The sequence below is a fragment of the Neodiprion virginianus genome, chromosome 3 (genome assembly GCF_021901495.1).
Source record: "Neodiprion virginianus isolate iyNeoVirg1 chromosome 3, iyNeoVirg1.1, whole genome shotgun sequence".
Taxonomy (NCBI): domain Eukaryota; kingdom Metazoa; phylum Arthropoda; class Insecta; order Hymenoptera; family Diprionidae; genus Neodiprion; species Neodiprion virginianus.
Window position 1 is genome coordinate 28,599,312 of NC_060879.1, and position 19,538 is coordinate 28,618,849.

A 19,538-nucleotide genomic window follows, 5' to 3' on the forward strand; every position below is an offset into this window, starting at 1 on the left:
AAACGTACTATCTGCTTTTCTGCATATGCGTACTATCCTGCAGTTAGAAGGTAGTGTTTTGATCCTTTAACAATAGTATAATAAGCATCAAAGGTTAAGCAAGTAACAGGGTTTTTGAATTTTCACAAATCTCAATATATGTATATTACAACCGGTACAACAAAGTATAAACGTAATGCGATATTTAAAAATGCCAACAGTATTTACGTGTGAAGTTTTCGATCAGCAAATAGCTTTTGGTGATTCGGTACGAAAATTCATTATCTTCTGGTACAGAAAGTCAAAATAAATTCAGAATATGTGGATATGCAGTTTTTTTTTTTTTTTTTTTAGAATAAGGAAAACTGTTGCTAGTAGAAAATGAATTGAATACGTTGAGAATCAAAAATGGAATACCAAAGTACACCGTGTGATTTAACAATCGGCTCGATTCATGTTACGAGCATTAATGCAAGCCGCTTTAAGGAAAGATACTCACGTACCCTTCTGAAATAACTTAACGTTTTTCAGTTTCACATCATGCATCGCATCGGCTGGAACTTGTTTGACTTCACATGTAAATTCTTATCTTTTATCAAGCACGTTAAATCAATTCTGACTTACAACCTTAATGCGTACATAGGTATAATACGAGTCGTAAACTACGATGAAAGATGCCAGGAATATGCCATTGACCATCGTAATTCTTAATCTCACGTAGCGCAATAGAAATGAGTTATATAAGTATTAACTTGAACAAAATCGGAATATATTTGTTTGTTTGCCATTTAAAATTTCGATGCCAATGAATCTTCGCAAGTTGTTTCGGAGCATCGTCAACGAACGATTCAGCCTAGTTCCTGGCGCGGTAGCCTAGTTCGTGTTCCATAAAATGTTAACATCTGCGAAAACAAATGATTTCAATTCATCACAGTAGGTATAGGTATAACATACGCAATACTCATGCATTGTGGCTCCGCAGAATGTTTTCCGGTGAGCATTATATTGCGATCAAGCTAAAGAATTCTAGTCAAACATGGTTTATTAACAGGATTTTATTATTGTTACCCTGCAAGATTTCTGCGCCTTCATCTTCGGCGGCATTCCTAACGTTAGATTACCGAGCATGTATGTTGCTGCATTTCTACGTTATCAGCGTAAGTAAAAGCCGTGCTCAGTCCGTGTCGCTAGCGTTATGCACTTATTACGCAGCAGCTGGTACAAAACAGTCTCCAGTCGGCGGGAAAACACTTACTTTTGCCGTTATCGGGTTGATGTGTAAGGTGTACACAGTAAGTGATCATAGTCTAAACGGTTACTTGCCATAACATTTACAATTGACTTCATTTTAAGTTTCTTCACTTTTATGGTCAGGCTTTGGTCTAGAATATGGCTTGCGCATGAACGTAACCGGCTTACATGTTTCAGAGGTACAAGTGTGAATTATTTTTTAATACAGCTGATTCTCGGCAGATGCCAGGAAAATGTTTTGCGAAAGTTTCTGAAGTGTGTTTCACATAAGATAAAAGCTTTTCGTTTGTTTTAATTTTTTTTTTTTGCATCCTTCCCGCTTTGCCAGTCGGACGAACTCGTTTGTGAGGCGAACACGAGTTTCACCGGCGATACGTTGTACATATATTTTCAGGGATAACACATCGCATCGACTGCTATTTCAGTGAGTCATTTTTACCTCACTCAAGTGAATTGTTCGCATTGCAATGCAATAACATGTCAATAGTGCATTTGTTCGTCGATACTACCAGATCAACTAAACTTGCAACTTTTGAGTGTTCATTAAAAAGCATGGAAAATGTTTGTAAGAATTCAGTAGATTAGTTTCTTCGCGAAGGCGATTCCCCCAGTGAATTGGCATTTTATTTAACACGAGATCAAGCGTACGTGGCATGAACGTAATTATTTAACAGAAAAATTCCAGATGACTACACAGACTATTCATTTTCTCGAGGTACTAAGATCGTTTTAATCCTCATCTTATAGGCGGACGAATCTACGTGTTGAGAGCAGGAATTGCTTATCTTCATAAATGTCGAGATCACCGGTTCTACATGAGTACAGAGCAGTCTAAGTGCGGTGATTAAAAGCGTAGCCGTCTGAGACTATTCTCCGTGCCGCAGTACCATATATGTTAGAATAAGCGCACCAATCCAAAGTCTGAAGCTCAAGTTGTTATACGCAGGATATCTTCGTAGAAGAACAAACATTCCCTCATTAATGGTCGAATTAGAACACCTCGAAATTAGAATTGCATATCGGTAACAATATCATAGTTACTCAAACAAGTTTAATCCGTTCGAGTCCGTCACGGTCAGCTGGTGGACCAGTAGCCGAATTCCACCGGTGACTGTAAACTCGCAGTAGTCCAAAATGAAACGCGAGTCCGAACCTCATCCCTGAGGAAAAACAGAAACCTTTCGACCGACGATTATCTCAAGGATTTCAATGAGGACCCCTCCAGTGCTTGACGGTTACTCGGGCTTTTAAAAAGTTATCACGGCGGCCGTGGCTGATAAGGAGGACTCCGTTCCACTACGGAGTAGGAGATTCGAATCTCCGGTAGGCTTTAGAGGAGCGTGGACTTCGGTATAAGCCGGTTTCTAGGGTTTCTAGTAAACCGACGAATAATATCTTTCCTCCACCCACGACAACCGCAAGGCGAGGCGACGCGGCTAAAGCGGCGCCCGTTTTGCCGTTGGGATTCAAACCGCGGCCGCGTGTGTTCGAAACGCTATACTCCGTGCCTCCTCGCCGGTTTATAGTGGTATTTATCGTACCTGTGCAGCCGAGCCGAGTGGTAAGGTACTATACAGTCGGCGTTCTACCTGCCGCTGACATTCTGTGGTGACGTCACAAAGATAGTACACCAACACACCGGACTCCCCGGTCGTCTGCTGCGTGACGTACCAACTTCAGTTGGGCACAACGCTTACTACACTCACCCACAAACATTCGAGCCGCCGACAGCCTCGACCTGGACGGTGACATTGCGCTACGGTTGATTTGAGGGAGAAACGATACCGATTCAAGGGAAAATTCACAGTTTCGAGAGTCTGCCAGTTCGGTGGCCGAGCGGCGCGCAGTCTGGCCACGAATTTTGACGGGGGTGCGAGTGTAATATCGGGCGATTATACGGCTTAGAATCGTGGATAATATAACGAAAGAAGTGAATAGAGTACAGTGAGTGAAGAGGTGAACGGATGAAAAACGTGTCTTGCGTAAAGCCTATTGGCGTTTAAAACTAGTGTGATAACGTTTTGGATACGCATTATAAGGAATAAAAAATTTCGAATCCGGCAAAAGGGAGGAGTTGACGATAAAGATGATGATAAATGTCATGCAAGGAGCAACGCGACGATATTAAGTGTCGAACCACTGCGTGGTGTGCAGCAGGTAAAAAAGTTCGGGTTCGTTTTTTCAACCGCGATACTGCAGCCCTTTTTTTTTGAATAAATTTTGATTAAATTGGGGTGAATTTAACGGACAAATGTAGCAGCTGGGCGTCTCTGCAGCATACTTGCATATTCACGACACTCCAGGCATTTGCATTTGCATTTGGTAACACTTCGGGCCGAGTGATTGAATCGAATTTTGGTATTTCTGTGCGGTGTTTACAAGTGACGCAAACCAACGACCGATTTGTTTCAAAATATTTTTTCGTCTTGGTTCAACGAGTGGTGACCGCCTTCCACTTGTGACCTACTCAGGTTCGCCGCTTGGTCATCGATGGTATAATGAGAACATAATGAATATCCCCATAGTATCTGGAGACATCGACGACGATGGTTACAAGCCCAAGTTCATCCGGGTAAGTTTTTCACATCACACACATACTACTGATCAATAAAAATTTTCCGTTAGCTACGTAATTTCATAATGTCAATGGAACCGGTAATAAACTCTGCTTGGATAGTGCGACTTAAGTTTTCAAGCTGGAATTGGCTGCTTTCCCGTGCTAAACTAATACGTGCTAACGATGCCTACGGCATTGTCCTGATTGAGTCAAGATAGTGAATTTATTTTGAAATAAATGAATGGAAATGGCTATTTTGTGGTGAATTGTTATTCTATCGTTTCACTGGAGCTCCGTCTCACGACTACATCGAATGTTATTCGTTAAGCTACAAAATACCCAGCATACCAATAGTGTGAACATAGTCGGTTACTCACAAGCAGATCCAATTGCTAAGAGTGTACCGGTCAGGTTAATTTTTGTGAGCATGATCATGAATTCCAGAAGATATTCGTAATTTCTTGACAACAGTGAATCATAAATCGTCTCGAAACTTAGTATACTTTGATAAATTGATGCGCATATAAATCTAGGTACTATGACGACTGTGACGATGAAATTTCCAAGTAAAATTCCTCTTATCATCGTTACATATGAAAAGAAAAATATTGCTTACGAATTAAGTGGTTGTATACGATTACGCAAATTCAAAACCTCGCGATAAATTATTTACAATTACGTTACATAATAATTCAACGATATGCTGTACAGTTTGCGAGGAATTGAATACGAGAATGAATGATTATTCAAAAAATTACTATTATATGTATCGAGGTGAGCTGCTAGAGTTGTGTATGTATAATTGCGGGACAGTGGGCAGTTGTTTACGTGAATGTTGACGCTTCGTTGACGTCAGTTAAAAACAATTCCGTCAGCAGCAGCAATTGCTGATCACCTGTATACGTTTTCCGGTTATCTACGATGAATCCAGATTCATACCAAGAATGCCTAGACGTGGCATTGGTGTATCATTCGGCAAGGTTCAACCATCAAAACTTGAATTCATTTTATACAATTACTATTGCCGTTATACCGCGAAGACCCTGAGTACATTCGCGATGTATTCACCTTGATCAATTACATTACGCTTATCAAAATTTGATTGGCCTTTACCCGGCGTTGTTAAAATGTTTAATATTAGTATGCTATCAAAAGAACAATACAATTCCGATTCAGTATAGTCCAACTTTCAGAACTTGGCTCTTTAATTGTGCTGGATGATAGGCGTCTATTACATATAAACAGCTAATAGAAGTACAGAAAAAAATTCACAAGTATCAGCAGCAAGTCATAGCATATGTATAAACACAAGAAATCCAATCAACGTCGTAGAGATCGACTATTACTAAGATTAAATCTTCTCAAAACAGTAAGTCGTATCCCAAGTTCTACTCCAATTTCAATCACTGCAATGCACGGTCGATGTTTGATTAATTTTTTTCATTAACTAATAATAATAATAATAATGAATAAAAATAATAAGTTAGACTGCAGATATTTAATACAAATACATATGAAAGGGTACAAGAGTGAAGGTGTACGGATTTTTCCGCGAACTCATATCGAGTCAATTGAGTCGCAGAATGAGAGATACGTCGATTGCTGGGACTCTAAATTACCACGGCAAAGTTCGTTGTAGTTGTGGCTCCTCTGGGGTTTTGTCCCTGTGTCTATTTACACGGTTTTACGTAACGCTTATGCAATTACCCCAGAGTCTCCGTGCCACGCGTAGTGTACAGGTATGCATGTACATAGTTACATACACCATCAGCTCTGCATCGCAATTCGGAGTACAACTGGGGTAAAAAAAATGCACGAAAGTCATTTTTACGCGTGTATAAACAGTTGATCAAATGTGAATACCGTTTGTTCAGTTGTTGCCGTTGCGTGTTAATGAGGCCATGCCGACTACCAACTTACACACACTTATTGTTAGTAATATATCTGTGTTAACGCTAATGTGTAACATTAAAGGACAAACTCCAAAATGCAAAGTGAAATATCTAAATTCCATCAAGATCAGGACGACAAAAGTTTTGTACCGTGTTGCTAGTTTTGCTTGTAGAACTTAACGGCGAAATACGTTATCAAAATTCATTTAGTCCAATCTTGGAAATTAACGGCGTTAGAATACGCATGGTCAAAATCACGCACGGAAATGACGATAGTATATATTAAATTAAACGAAAGATAGAACTCGTACAGAATGTGAAAACCAGAACGACCTCGCTTTCAAAAGAGTTCGAGCGTGAGAAGAGGCTGCAGACGTGAAAATGGGTGGCTATAATGGGTGTCTGTTCCTCTCTGCTCTCCAGGTACACGGTATACATCCAAGTGCACATAAAAATGGCTATATAATACATGCATACGGGTATAGCCAAGGGTCGAGACGCGTTTGTGTTTCTCCGAGGAGAATCCGCCTCTCGCGAACAATGGTTAAAGTGGTTCAGTTTCCACAATTCTTCTGGTCGCGTTTCTCAACAACTTCTCTTTTGATGTTCCTAGGCCACTTCTTCAAGTGTCATTTTACTTCTCAGCTTGCTTCATCGAAAACGTACTTTACTTCAATTTACCATTCTTCGAGTGGGATAGTTGTTCACAAAAGTCCGATTGTTTCTATCAGTCCAGTTTTTCGCTAACTATCGAAATTATCTCACGATTAATCCTAATCTTGTTGCTGCTAATTGGATCTTGCTCCGGTCGAAACCTTGTGGAAGTTATTATACCCACGCAAAAATGGCTTCCTTGGTCACGATACTTCGATCGGATCTTGCTATTTCGCAGCTCGTGAGTAGAACACGCCAAAACTTTGGTCCTACAGTTATTTAGTACTTATACCGGACTTCTATTCGACAAAATCCGCAATACACGAAAGTTAAAGCTTCAAAATGTTAACGGAACTTGACTATTTTGACAAAGTGAAAGCGACAAAACTTGCAGCCGATATCATCTTCACGGCTTCGATTCTACCTTTCATTGTTTCACCTACCTTTTCAGGTATTTACCTTCATCTTTTCGTCTGCAGGTATAAATACTGTTAGGAATTTATTTTTATTTTTATGAATATTTACTGGGGACAGTGCAAAGTTGGAGATTGATAGGCTTATTTTCAATCCCGAACGGAATTCGCAAATACTTGACGGTCCTCTCTGTCCAACGAATACCTGCCGATGCATGGTTTACAGTAGGTACCAATTATTTATGGAACCCGAGGTGTGGGTGCGCCTATGACGGGTCGAAGGAACTACCTGCCGTTAATACTGAACCATCGACGGTCCAAGGGGACGTGACGTCACGCCGACAGGTGGAACCCAGACAAGGAGCTTCCGGTTGTTATGCTTGGCTTACGGTTTTCCCCGAACTTGACATTGAAAATTCGACTCTTGTTTGACGGGTACAAAGAGTCTGCAATGCACTGCAATGCTTGTGCCTAAAAATTGAAAAGATTAAATGGAACTTTACGTGACCATCCCTGCAATAACCATCTCGGCATAAATTCCATCACGGTGCAAGATCGATGCTTTAACGATCTCCCAAATGACTCGATATTCCCTAACTGCCAGTAAATCTGTTCCGCTGAATCGCACTGGACGCTTTTTTTTACTTCGGGTCCCATACGCAACTCTTTTCTTTAGATTTTTGATCCTGACATTACGAGACGAGTTCACGGTGCATCATTTCATGCACACGAGCATATTTAGTAGGCACTCTGGGTTACAGGGCTCACCCACACACGTACACGTTTGTAATACACGACACACGAGTTTATGTATTTACCTTTACGTGCAGGTTACCGTGCGCTATCTTTACAACCGCGGAGATATTCTATTATGTGCTCAACGCATTTCGTATACATACAACCTTTGTCTGTAACTACCTGTACTACCTTTTCCAATAACATATCACAACCCTTTCATTTCGAGCTACTGCAGACAGAGTCAGGGCAGAAGGATTTTCGGTTTTGAAATTTCCGCAAGTCCTGCTGTGATTAGGAATTCATAAAAGTGCTAAATTCATTCGGAATAGTGGGTGGGAAACGGCAGTTTGCAACTGCAGTGTTGAAAACTTTAGCAGGGAGTGCATTTGCTTGTCGGCGTGGCGGAAATCGATCGGGAACTCCCAATTAAACTGCACGTGCATGACTGAACTCCCCGTGCAGCATGTTAAGTTAAGCGTCATTTTAAATTCATCGTGTATACGTATCGATAGCAACGTCAAAGGAAACGGTTGATTTCCGGTTCAGATCCTATGACGCTGAAACCGGATGGATGGCACCGCAGACTGGAGGTAGGAGAGATCAAAAATGAAAGGGTTGAGAAGCCCTCGGGGCTAGGGATGCAATTGGCGAGCAACGCTCGTCGTGTTCTCCACTTTTTCACTTTATCACAGCCGTGATTACTCATTGCAACCCGTTTCTCTTTTCCTTATTCCCCGTGAGTTTTCTTTAGCAGCAAGGCAAGATTATACGCGCAAGGTTCTTGTTTTCACGTAACGAATAATAACACGTTTCACATGATCGATCGTAATTCGATAACCAATACAATTTATTCAACTCGGGAATCGCTGTGTTATATAAAAAAAAGACGATGATGCGATACATAAAGTCTTATTATCTGCATTCGATATCTCGTATGAATTATCGGTCCGCGGTAGCTTGAAAAATGACAATGAACGAAGGGTAAGGCAAGGTTATTATCCTTCATCACCACCTCTCTGCACCGGAGGCACCTGAAGTGAATCATAATGACTCACGTACCGCGTAGAGTACAATGTATGCTCGAAGTACGATAACTCTTTGCTTCCGTTGGACCTTTGCACGGTTCAGTTGGTACGGTCTTAGGGCTTTCTCTTCGCCCTTGCGCAGGGAGTAATAAAAATAAATGGACAGCAGCCCTGCCAATGTTCCGAAATCCGTTGTAGTTCTTTTCACGACCCAACACGGCTCGGTGTATTGTTGTTATAAAGTTTGACGAGATCTGTCGGTCATTTCACTAGGGGGCAATCAAACCCTTTTCAACTTACCGTGCGTTCATTACCACGAATTTTAAAGACAGAGAGCTTAGACCTTGTCCAGCGTATTTCGTCGCATAGTTGGTGGATATTCAGTGGTGCGTCACACGTGACGACGTATTTTAGGTATAGTCAGTCCCTCGGCTAGATACGCTTGAATAAAGTTTTCCCTTTTTTTCACGATTCGCGACCGTAATTAGCATGCGATTAGATCTACAAGGTCTTCCGACTCTTGCGCAACGACCGTGCCAAACGGAAACGCATATGATACATCAACGAAATAGAAATTCGTGAGAAACTGTTTATACACGTTTGTCGAGGGGATCTGGAGGAAAAGAGGACGAGATTCTCTTCTTACGAAATTTTATAAGCTCACATTTCAAGCCTTTTGTTTGTTCAGGCTGATAAGGAAATATCTGGCGTCGTCCCAGGGCGATCAAGTGAAAAAACTCGTCAAAGTTGCCGGGAAGAATTTCTTCGTTAGTTTTACTGGACCAGCATATTCCAAACCGAAGACGATTTTAGCTGTGCCAATATCTTAAAATATTTCAGTCTAATGATGCAGGTATAAGTTATGCAAAAACTAGTCACAGATGGAATCTACGATTGCGTAGTAATCGTACTCTCCCTTTTGACGTTGATTCGAGTGGTTGTGAAAGCATCAATTTCGATGGAAAATCAGATTTCTCGTTTGCAAAATAAGGCTTTCTAAAAGTAAAAACGGACTTGTAAATCCTAAGCCTAACAGGCATCGCCGATTTCTTGCTGCGATGATCAAACATACGAGTTTTGAAAACGGTGCACGTTACTTTTATAACCTTCTTGGGCTGGACGTCCCGCAGGGCAGGCGCTAAAATAAAATTAATGAACTTATCAGAATCTTTGATCTCGCGGAGTGGGTTGTACAGCCTTGTAGGCATTCATGCCCGACGTGAAGGTATTCTTCGTTTCGTGCATGTGTGTACGCAGGTTATGTGGAGAGGTGTACCCTAACGTGAATCACCTATATGTTTACCGGGGAAAGCAATGCGGAACTCTAGATGCGCAAAACGGGTGTTTTTATAACGTCGTATTGCGTCAATAAATAATACCAGTTGACAGTGGGACTTCCTCGTCAAATCGACTTTCGTATTCCTGTTCGATGCGGTGCAATTATCGGGGAACGGATCCTTCCGCGCAACGAGTATACAATGCAAAAGGTATTTTCAACACTCATTAAATTCTTGATTGATCAATTAGCGATTACATCGCTATCAATTCCGAAGTGCGAATATCATCCTTTTTATTCTTTGATCTCGCTGTACCTACATGGTGGACAGGAATATCTGGTTCATATCGTATCGATCTCTGCTCGGCCCATTAGTCGCGTAAGTGCAGTGTAGGTAGTCAGCGTTGGTGCTTAGAGGCGGGTTGATAGTATTTGCGGTGTATGAAAAATAAAGCCACGCACGGATGTGCTGCAGGTACATGCACTACATACCTTACAGCACACGGTTCTTCGAGGTTACAAAAGCGGAAATGTTTATCATTATACGAGAACGCGTGGTTTTAATGCTTGGCTTCTTGTCAGGTTCAAGGCACTTCCTTCCCAAGGTGCTTGTCTTCTTCTTGTCTTCGTAAGTCAACAATTCTGCAAAACTGTACAAGCGGATGGCGTGGCGAGGCACTCAACTCGTTGTTACAACGTTTATTCCCCTTTAAGTACAATTTTATTTTTCCGGCTCACGCAACACAAATCACAAAAAACTTTCAGCGATTCGCTGTGGCAGTTTTTCATCCTTCTATTCTTCCGTATTATCCCATTGGCTATTTCCTGCTATAACGTAGAAGTAAATATCGATATCCATTAAACTTCTTCGAAAAAATTTTATACCGTGGAGGAATTTTGACTTACGGTTTAAGAATTTTTATCTCATACCTCAGGATATATTCTACGACGCACCCATTTGAAACGTTCGCGTGTCAGATCTCCGTAAATTGTATGAAATCGTTTACACCGAATTATGCAGTATACCCGACGGTTGTAATTGCTATTAATTTAACATCAATTATGATTATACATCATTCGTATAGCCAAGTATTAATGAAACGCATAGAATCACCGTAGACGTTGCGAGCCATGAGTGGAGGTTACAGGCGCATGGGCGCGTTGAACGACATCCATTACCATTTAAATTGTTCATGAACTGATACGGCGAGTTAATCGATCCTCAAATTACGTTGATCGCTTATTGGATAGAAAGCGCCGTCTGTATCGCCGACTCCATCGGCAAGGTAAACTTTTTTGCCGTCACTACCCATCCACAAAATGAATTTGTCGTTCCCCGAATGACTACGACATTATTCCTCACGCTCTGATCATTTAATTAGCACATTAATCGCTGCTTGAGATTCACACGCTGTTTAATCGCTATTTATAACCGTACCAACAACATGCGATGAAGATAGTAGCTCGATCCGTTTCACGAGAACTGTGAAGTAAATTCTGTTCCTCTATAGGGGATGCTGATAAAACGGTGGAGCAAACGATGAGAAAGGCGAGAGAATAGAAAAGGAGAGAGAAAGGAATAAAATACTATGTACACAAGACTGGTGAAAGGTTGTAGAATACATCCAGAGGTAGAGTTCGTACTCTCACGTACCTGTAACTAACTTGGGTTGTGTGCGTTTAGCATCCGCCGGCTCACATGGCTGGATGTGAGTGCATGTAGATGTGTACGTGTATTTAACAGGGCGTTGGATGAACGCATGCACAGGTGTGTATATGTGGACACGGTAGTGGTTCTGGCTATCCCCCCACTTGCGGAAGAGAGCCTCTTTCCTCTTCTTTCGCTCGGCCGGTGTGCCCGGCTGCCATCGGTGAACTCCCAGGACTCAGACCACAGGTGTAACTCAAGCTACCGGTCGTACCAGCAGTTCGTATCGAGTGCTTTTCTCCGCAATTCAATAGCGGAAAGTGTCACCGAACGTTCGTGTTAGTAGGATGCCTGCCGAATCAGTGAGTGACGAAAAAGTGGCACCGTTGTGAACACCCCTTGATAACTGTGTGCTGCAGAAACGCGCGGGTTTCTTCTTCTCACACTTCTTCTTCTTCTCCTCCGCAAAATTCGAAAGTTTTCCTCGAGACTCGTTACTCTTTTTGCGCCAGCCAACTCATCCGTCACATTGGTCAGTTCTTCACCGACCGATGGACCGTGATCCATATTTTTCTTCTCCGGATGTCGAGAATATCTGAACACCTTTGGTGAGGTAAGATAGGCAGTTGCGTTTGAGGATCTGAAAGGGTCACACTACTTGGTTTTACATACGGGTTCCGCAATTTTAAAATTGCACGTTTGTTCTATTGTGAATTGTGAGAGCGCATCAGAAACGGACGAGATCACTATGATCGGTCTCTGCTCAGCCGTGACCGTCGTCGTTTTGTAATCCCGATGGCGAAGTGCGTGTGTGGTGCGTGAGTGACGTCAGAGACGTGTCGAAGGTGCGCCTGTAACAGAGGACGTCAACGGACGGATAAATATTCGATTGATCGCAATTGAATCGCGCAATCACGTTTCTCTGCACTCGCCATGCTGATACTACCGGACATAAAACTGCAGGTAATTAACGAGTGTTGCTTCTTTTTCCTTTCGAACGTTTAAAGAAATGAAATTTCTCCGCCGATTAACGATTGTCGAGAAAGTCCTGTAATACACCCTCGGATCGATTATCATTTCCTCCGTAATATCGATGAAGTATTGAAATTATCCTATTGCACGAGGGACTCCGTGATGCATGCCAATGGTTTTTACGTAACTTCCTCCATGTCTTCTCCGCCAGTTTTTAGTACGATCGACGACGAACAGGCGTGACAAGATTTTATTGAATATTAAAAACGTGCCGCGTTTATATGGATTATATACTATAGGCTCGTGGCGAGAGCTTGGAATTTTTTCAGTTATCATCCGGACGTCGTCTAGTCTGATGTACCCAATTATGGGCACATAATTTATGATTTTATCTTTGGATCCTTGGGAGGAAGTTACTTTGGTCGTAAATCAAAGCAAACGATGTGTGTTTACTATCGCTTAAGTAAATGATCCCTCAATAATTTTACCCTTTTTTGATGTGCGTGTTGAATGCATGTACCTTTATTGCAACATTTACGGATGTAGTCTTACCTCCATCGTCCACAATTCTGCAATCTTATAATTTGAAGCCAAAGAAGACAGCCCGCTGACATTCGATGACGAAATTAAGTAGCTATATTTGTTTTCGGCTACGCAAGTAAAGCAGTTTATTTTAATATCAGCTGTTATATTCGGTTCGAGGTTTCTCAATCCTGGCTCGTTATGTAATTTTAATGATTACCTCAACGTTATTATACATACGCGCTCGCATTATTCCGCAACTGAAATATACGCTAATACCACAGCCACGTGTTATATATGTTACAACCATGAACGGCCAACATTTTTTTTCCCATATGCCAGTATTACCAGTCTGAACTAGTGATTGAAAGTGTGTAGAAAGTTTTGAGATGGCGAGTGACGTTGATCTATCGAACTGAATAACGTTCTTTGAAGGGTCGTACCATCCGATCGAGTGAACGTATTGACTTGTCATTTTCAAATTGCTCAATCTACGTTTTAAGTCATACACGAAATTCTCAAGTATGTCCATTTTCTTTCCGAGATGTACAGTGTTAAATAACAACTGTGATGAACAAGCGGAAATTACACATGTGTTTCTGGATCCGTTTCTCTATTCAAATGTAACATTTTTTCGAATAAGAACGCCGGTATGACGAATTATTTAAAAAAATGGTTCACCTCGGTGTATCAACTGCTGCTGAAGAGTTCTGAATTTCGAAATGCGTTTCGCACCGGCCAGCGGTTCGTGGAATCATCTTTCACTGCAGAAAACGAGCACCTACTTGCTTAATTAGCACAATCCATCGAGATTTCCCGCGAAAGATACGGGTAATAATTATACATACGTACGACGTAACGTACGTAGAGGTGAGAATAACGATTATTAGTTCGCTGAAAATGTGAAATTATAAGTGTAACAGTTTGTTGGGACTATGGAAATCCCGTGAAACTCGATTATCTAAAATTTGAAAATACAGCAAAGTTATTGCGTCGACATCACATGCATAATTATATCAACAATTGTAGCCGTAAGTACGTTACGCCTACGGTGAATTATTGGAGCTAAGAAGATATGTAGGTAGCGTAAAGTTTTTGTTAAAGATTTGCATTAATTATCAACGCTTGAAGTACTTGGTATTACATTATACGCGTTAGCAGCAGGCCAACGTACTCGAATAGCTGCACTCGTGTCCGTTAGTTACTGAATTTAAAAGATCTCTTTCAATCACGTAAGTAGGTGCGTAGCTCTCGGTTCTTCCCCTCTATCTTCCTCTCTCATCTTTCTTCTATAAGCGTGTAATTACCATACCTTAATCCCAACATCCTTTTCGCTTGCATACGATATGCCAAAAAAATCTTCCACGAGGTCCGAGTTTGCGTGAAACATTTCTACGGCGTCGTAATTACAGCCAATTCATTCCTATGTATATACATGTAGTATTACTTATTCAAAATTACTCACCTCCCGGCGCGAATCAGCCATTCTAGTTCAACCGACTTTTCTAATCCAACATTAGGTCGTGATCTTCAGACCAGAAGCGTTATATAATTCCGAATTTTGATAATGACTTTCATGTCTTTCAAGCTATGCCGAGTTGAACTAGAAATTATATTATTTAAACTGTCGGGATTCGGACGAAATTTAAAAATGCTACGTTCAAGGTATAAATAACGCTTGACGAGGAGTTTTTGACAAAATGAATGAAAGGATCGTGAAATGAATTTTAAACTGATAATCTAACACGCGTTGCAGGTATACATTATATCGTTCACGTTTTTATAACTTTAATTATTATGATTACACTTCCGCTGGTTATTGCAGGAAGCTAAAGTTGCGTGAAATACGATGCAATGGAACGCAGTGCCGCGAAACTTGTATCAGAGTTACAATTAATAATAAACTTGGTGTGACTATGGCGCGGCTGTAAGTCAGCCGCAGTATTCATCCTTAACGATCGTACTTTGTAGATGCTGTTTAGGGCCGTGCCAGAGATGATCTGTTGTTACGCGTGTGCGCCATGCGTATTCTCCTGCAGTCAATTTGCATTTCAACACTTGTATAATTATAAGTATGCATATAAGTCTGTATAATGGCAGCGCTGGCACGAAAGTAGCGACAACACGGAGGACAAAAAAGTCTCGAGCATCTTCTTCGCGTGTCGAAGCTGCACAACTATGTGGAACAAAAAAAAGACATTGAAAATTACCTCGAATGACGTAGAAGTCCCGAGGCGTTCGGACGTTGACTCTCCCTCGTTGAAATCTCGCGTCTCCGGCCGTGTACGCTGCATCATACATGCGTACGTACGTATTACAGGCACGTATACGTATATATACGTAGCATACATTCAACGGAGGTGAAATCGGAAATCGACGGTCACGAATCGACGCAAATTCCGTATTTGAATAATTGAGGAAGTCAGAACTGAAGATTACGGTCCATTCTGTAATGTAAATTGCAAATGCAGGATGATGCGGCTTGATTCTTTTTTTCCTTTCGATCCCGTTTGTGCCGCAGGTCGCAGCAATACTCATTAGACGCTGGAACTGCATGCGATGCATCTGCTCCCGTAGCCGCATCAAACGTCGATCTAGTACCACGTACCCTCGGCGTATAATACAGTAGTTAGTATCTTGATCTTCGCGTAATTAGGTCCAAGTCTTCGATGATAGGCACTGGATCTGCTAGAAGGATTGTCTGACGATACTTTACTCGAAAATTCTATTAGACAGACACGTACGGTTTCGGAATTGCCCGTAGATTTAGTGCGAATGAAACTATCGCCGGGGAAGAGAACAAAGTCTCGATCCTTGCGTAACTTCTCGATGGAATTTCTAAGCACGCACAACTTTCATCTCCGTTAGTCCGCCTGGATGGGCAACGTCGCGTTTTACAATTCCGCGGTGCGTATTGCCTGTTGGGGGCTTTTTTGCGGGCACAACGTTTTCGATTTCTCAAATTCCTCGCGGGCAATCAAGCCGAGTCGACGATACGCGTCAATGACCATCGTTGGCCCCGTCAAACAACGCCAACCGTTGAGTTGAGTTGAGTTGAGTTAAGCTGCGCATCTTTCCACTCTAACGTGCAATTTGTTAGCGTAATCTGTGTCTGACTAATCCACCGCCGCCGCCGCTGTTCAATTTTGCCGCAGCCCGCAGGGGAATCCTATAACCGAAAGCGGCAATTCGCGGACGTAAAACGCAGGGATAACCCGTCAGCATACGTATATGTGTGTGAACAGCGCGCGGGATCCAAATACGAATTTAATACCCTTTATATATGCCCGTCGTAATTTTATCCTCGTCATAAATAATTCAAAAGATTATAAATACCCCGGTTATTACAGTGTCCTCGAAACTTTCAACTTTTCGTAAAAATTCTTACGCTCCTACTGCAGCTGATGCAGAGCTTTTGTGGTATTCATGTGCCTATGTGCATAAATTGCTACGGCTTCTTAACTATGTGTTTGCGGTATGATGATCTTGAACTGTTCGAAAGATTTATGGCTAATTAAACGAGAAGATTGAGGTTTAGATATTGGACAATTATTGGATAACTTTTAAGAATGTAATTATGCATCGTTAACGCGAAAGCGTAGTTGAATTTTTCAAAATTGGTACGACGCAGATTATTCTACAAGTTGGTATCACAAATCAAGGTGTCACAATTAGGAAAATAATACGAATTACAACGAGTTTTTGTCTCTCGATGTAATCAAAGAAAAAGAACTCGTATTTTTAGGAAGCAATGAGAACGGGACAGCATTTATATTTTCACCATTTTTGGAATTTCACATGTACCGACTGATCTCAAATCTTTCGCGAGTTTCAAGGAATCATGCAACATATCATTAACCGGGTTCACGGAAGCAAGCTTGCTATTCCTTATCAAGATCAATGGATACAATATTCGTTTCTGACATTGTCCATAACCGAGCTCAAATGATCCGTTGCCCTTTCAATGCTCAGCAATCTGAAATTCTATCACAATGCGAAGCCGATGAGACGAACTGCACGCAATAGAAACTTAATCACGGTGCTCGTTGGAAGATTGGTATGTGCCTACATGTCCGCAGCGCGGTCTCCGGAGATTTCGCGAGACTTGCTGACATCTGATACAACCGTGTTTCTCTGGCTCCAATTAAGCGCACATGCAGGGACTTCGATCGAAGGGTGCAGATTCGTACGTGTCAATCTTTGCCGCACGCATGCGTCCCCGGTAGTTTGTACGAATTTTCTCTTGTAGTCACAGTCTCTGCCAGTGTGCGTCTATAAGCATTACACACAGGCACTATTCATATGATCAAGACACCATGCCTACCTGTCTACCTGCGATATCACGTGTCACCCGTTTTCTCTTCCGCAGCCCCGAAGGTACTCGAATGAAGAACCGCTCCCGGAGAGTTGCACTCACTTCGCTTTTGCATTATAATATACTTTCCCACCGTGATCCGTTAGGCGGATAGTCACAACATGACTGTGTACCCAATTTCATCGCTACAGAGATGCGATGCATCAAAGTCTGGATTCAACGCGGAACATGGTGAAGGTGGCAGGAGCAGCCGTACATGAACCCGAGGATGAAATAAGCCTTGATATTGTCATTTTGGGTATATGAAAGTTCCTGGACACAACCCAGTCCAGATGATCGTGGAACAACCTACGAATATACATTCGTTACGCAGGGAATTAATTGGCAGGTTTGTTTTCACTCGCAAATTTGAATAAAGCACACGCAAGGCCGTTTCGGAGACGTGGAAGTCGCTTTGGCAAGGTGCAGCCAACGTTGTACGGAAACGTTCAGGGTGATTCGAACGATGACCTAGTGCCGACGTCGATAGTAGCCCGTCGAGTCCTCGCTGCTGCAGAGGAGGCCTCGATCTCTTGGCGTCTTCTCCGACGTGGCCGCATTCCATTAGAGCCGAGTCGACTACCCAACGCCGGAGGCAGGCGTGGTAAACCGCGTATGCGGCGAAATATTGGGACCAATAAGACGGGACGAGAAATTGAAGAAACCGAAATGAAAATCAGTCGTGGAAAAAGTGTAAAGAGATCCAAAGAAAAACTGCATTAATTGTAAGTAAATCGATCCACAAGCCCGTCTCGATTGATTTACAGGAGCACCACTGCAGGAACAATCTATTTCGTGTGCTCCAATCTGCATATGATCCTTACTTTGTGTGTATGTGTGTGTGTATAACTAATACCTATGTACACACATATATACAGGTATGCAACTCTCATTTCGGTGTGACATGATTAGGCGGCCAAGCGTTGAGGCCACGACTGATACCTCCTATCTCTCGAGTCGCCTCAAGGACGAGATGACCTTGCACTGCTTTCCAATCTTAATTAGTTGCAACCTCTGTGCACGACGTGCCGTGCTGGAGCAAGTATTGGTTGTAAAAGTGACGGTTGCGATTAACTAACGAGTATGCAGGTTATTAATTCGAGAGTGGTACTTTCTTTTTCTTTTTCTTTTTTCTTTTGAATAGTTAATCATTTCGTTGAAAAATATTCAAGGGTTTCAACGATTATGATGCAGTTTAATTTTTCAATATAATTAAATCAGAGCAATTAACGACGATCTTAAAACTAGAAGGAGCCTGACGGCGTGACTTGCTTAACGGTGTGGAAAAATCCCTATATGCATGACACCGCTCATTCATTGCTTGCGAACTTGCTTATATACATGTATTCGAATCCGTTCCGCTTGAGATAATTACTCATTCTGTATATATGCATATATATATTTATTATGCAATCCTGTAGGATATTAAAATTGTTTAACATTTAATTAATGTTGGGAAATGTTCGAGTTATATCATTTTTTTCTGTCAAGATGTTTCATTTTCGAACACTGCGATGATCCTTGGCGTAGGAATGCTCACTTATTATATTACATTATATATGTAACGGTGAGCCGAAAAATCCATGCGAATCGATTGCCAATTGAGTATAAATATACCAACTTCATAAATGAACTCTCAGAGGTACAAGAAAACTAATAATTCTTCTTCGGTGAATAAATTTCAATGCCCGTCTACTTAGAATTTATTTATTTATCTTTCATTTTTTCAATGTCTAGACGAGAGATTTGGATAGGTACACAATTGACTTGGAGTGATATTCATAATGACAAGAATGTGTCTGTTCGACGTGTGTTTTCGTCGTCACCGTCGTCGTCGTCGAAGTTGTTGTTGTATTCGGATCTCTATGCACAGATATATAAAAGATTGTTTAAAATAAATGTAAGAAAAATTGCTGCAGCAAACGGTTTAAGACTGTATTTTTTTCATACGGCCACCCGCGCCGTGGTTTTATTTCATAGCTACGTACCTACATCAAAGGCACACACAATATATGCCTCAAGTTCTTATACTCATAAATAATAAATAAACTCGTGCAATTTGCAGTAATTATCTTCCCCCGTTACGCGCACCTAACTGGATTCTATTTTTAATTATTATAGGTATACACCGTCGCGTAATTGAATACTCCCCGCGTGATCCACGTTGTGATTATATTAAATTAGCATTGTTTGTCAAGCCACTGCGAAGATAAGCGGAATGCTGCCGTACTGACGATACTAATTATCGATCAAACAA

At 41.6% G+C, this 19,538-nt stretch overlaps 1 protein-coding gene across 2 annotated transcripts in view; it reads left to right on the top strand.

The window, feature by feature from the left end:
* Positions 1-2,866: 2,866 nt before the first annotated feature.
* The window catches only part of LOC124299740 (rhophilin-2), a 50,646-nt gene continuing 33,974 nt past the window's right edge, over positions 2,867-19,538 (top strand). Inside the window, exon 1 of one of the 2 annotated variants that reach the window (XM_046753069.1) lies at positions 2,867-3,802. In XM_046753069.1, the coding sequence (XP_046609025.1) occupies positions 3,740-3,802 (63 nt within the window). In that variant the 5' untranslated portion in view covers positions 2,867-3,739. Of the gene's footprint in view, positions 3,803-12,289; positions 12,397-19,538 lie in introns of those variants that run through there. The other variant, XM_046753070.1, reaches the window with a different exon arrangement.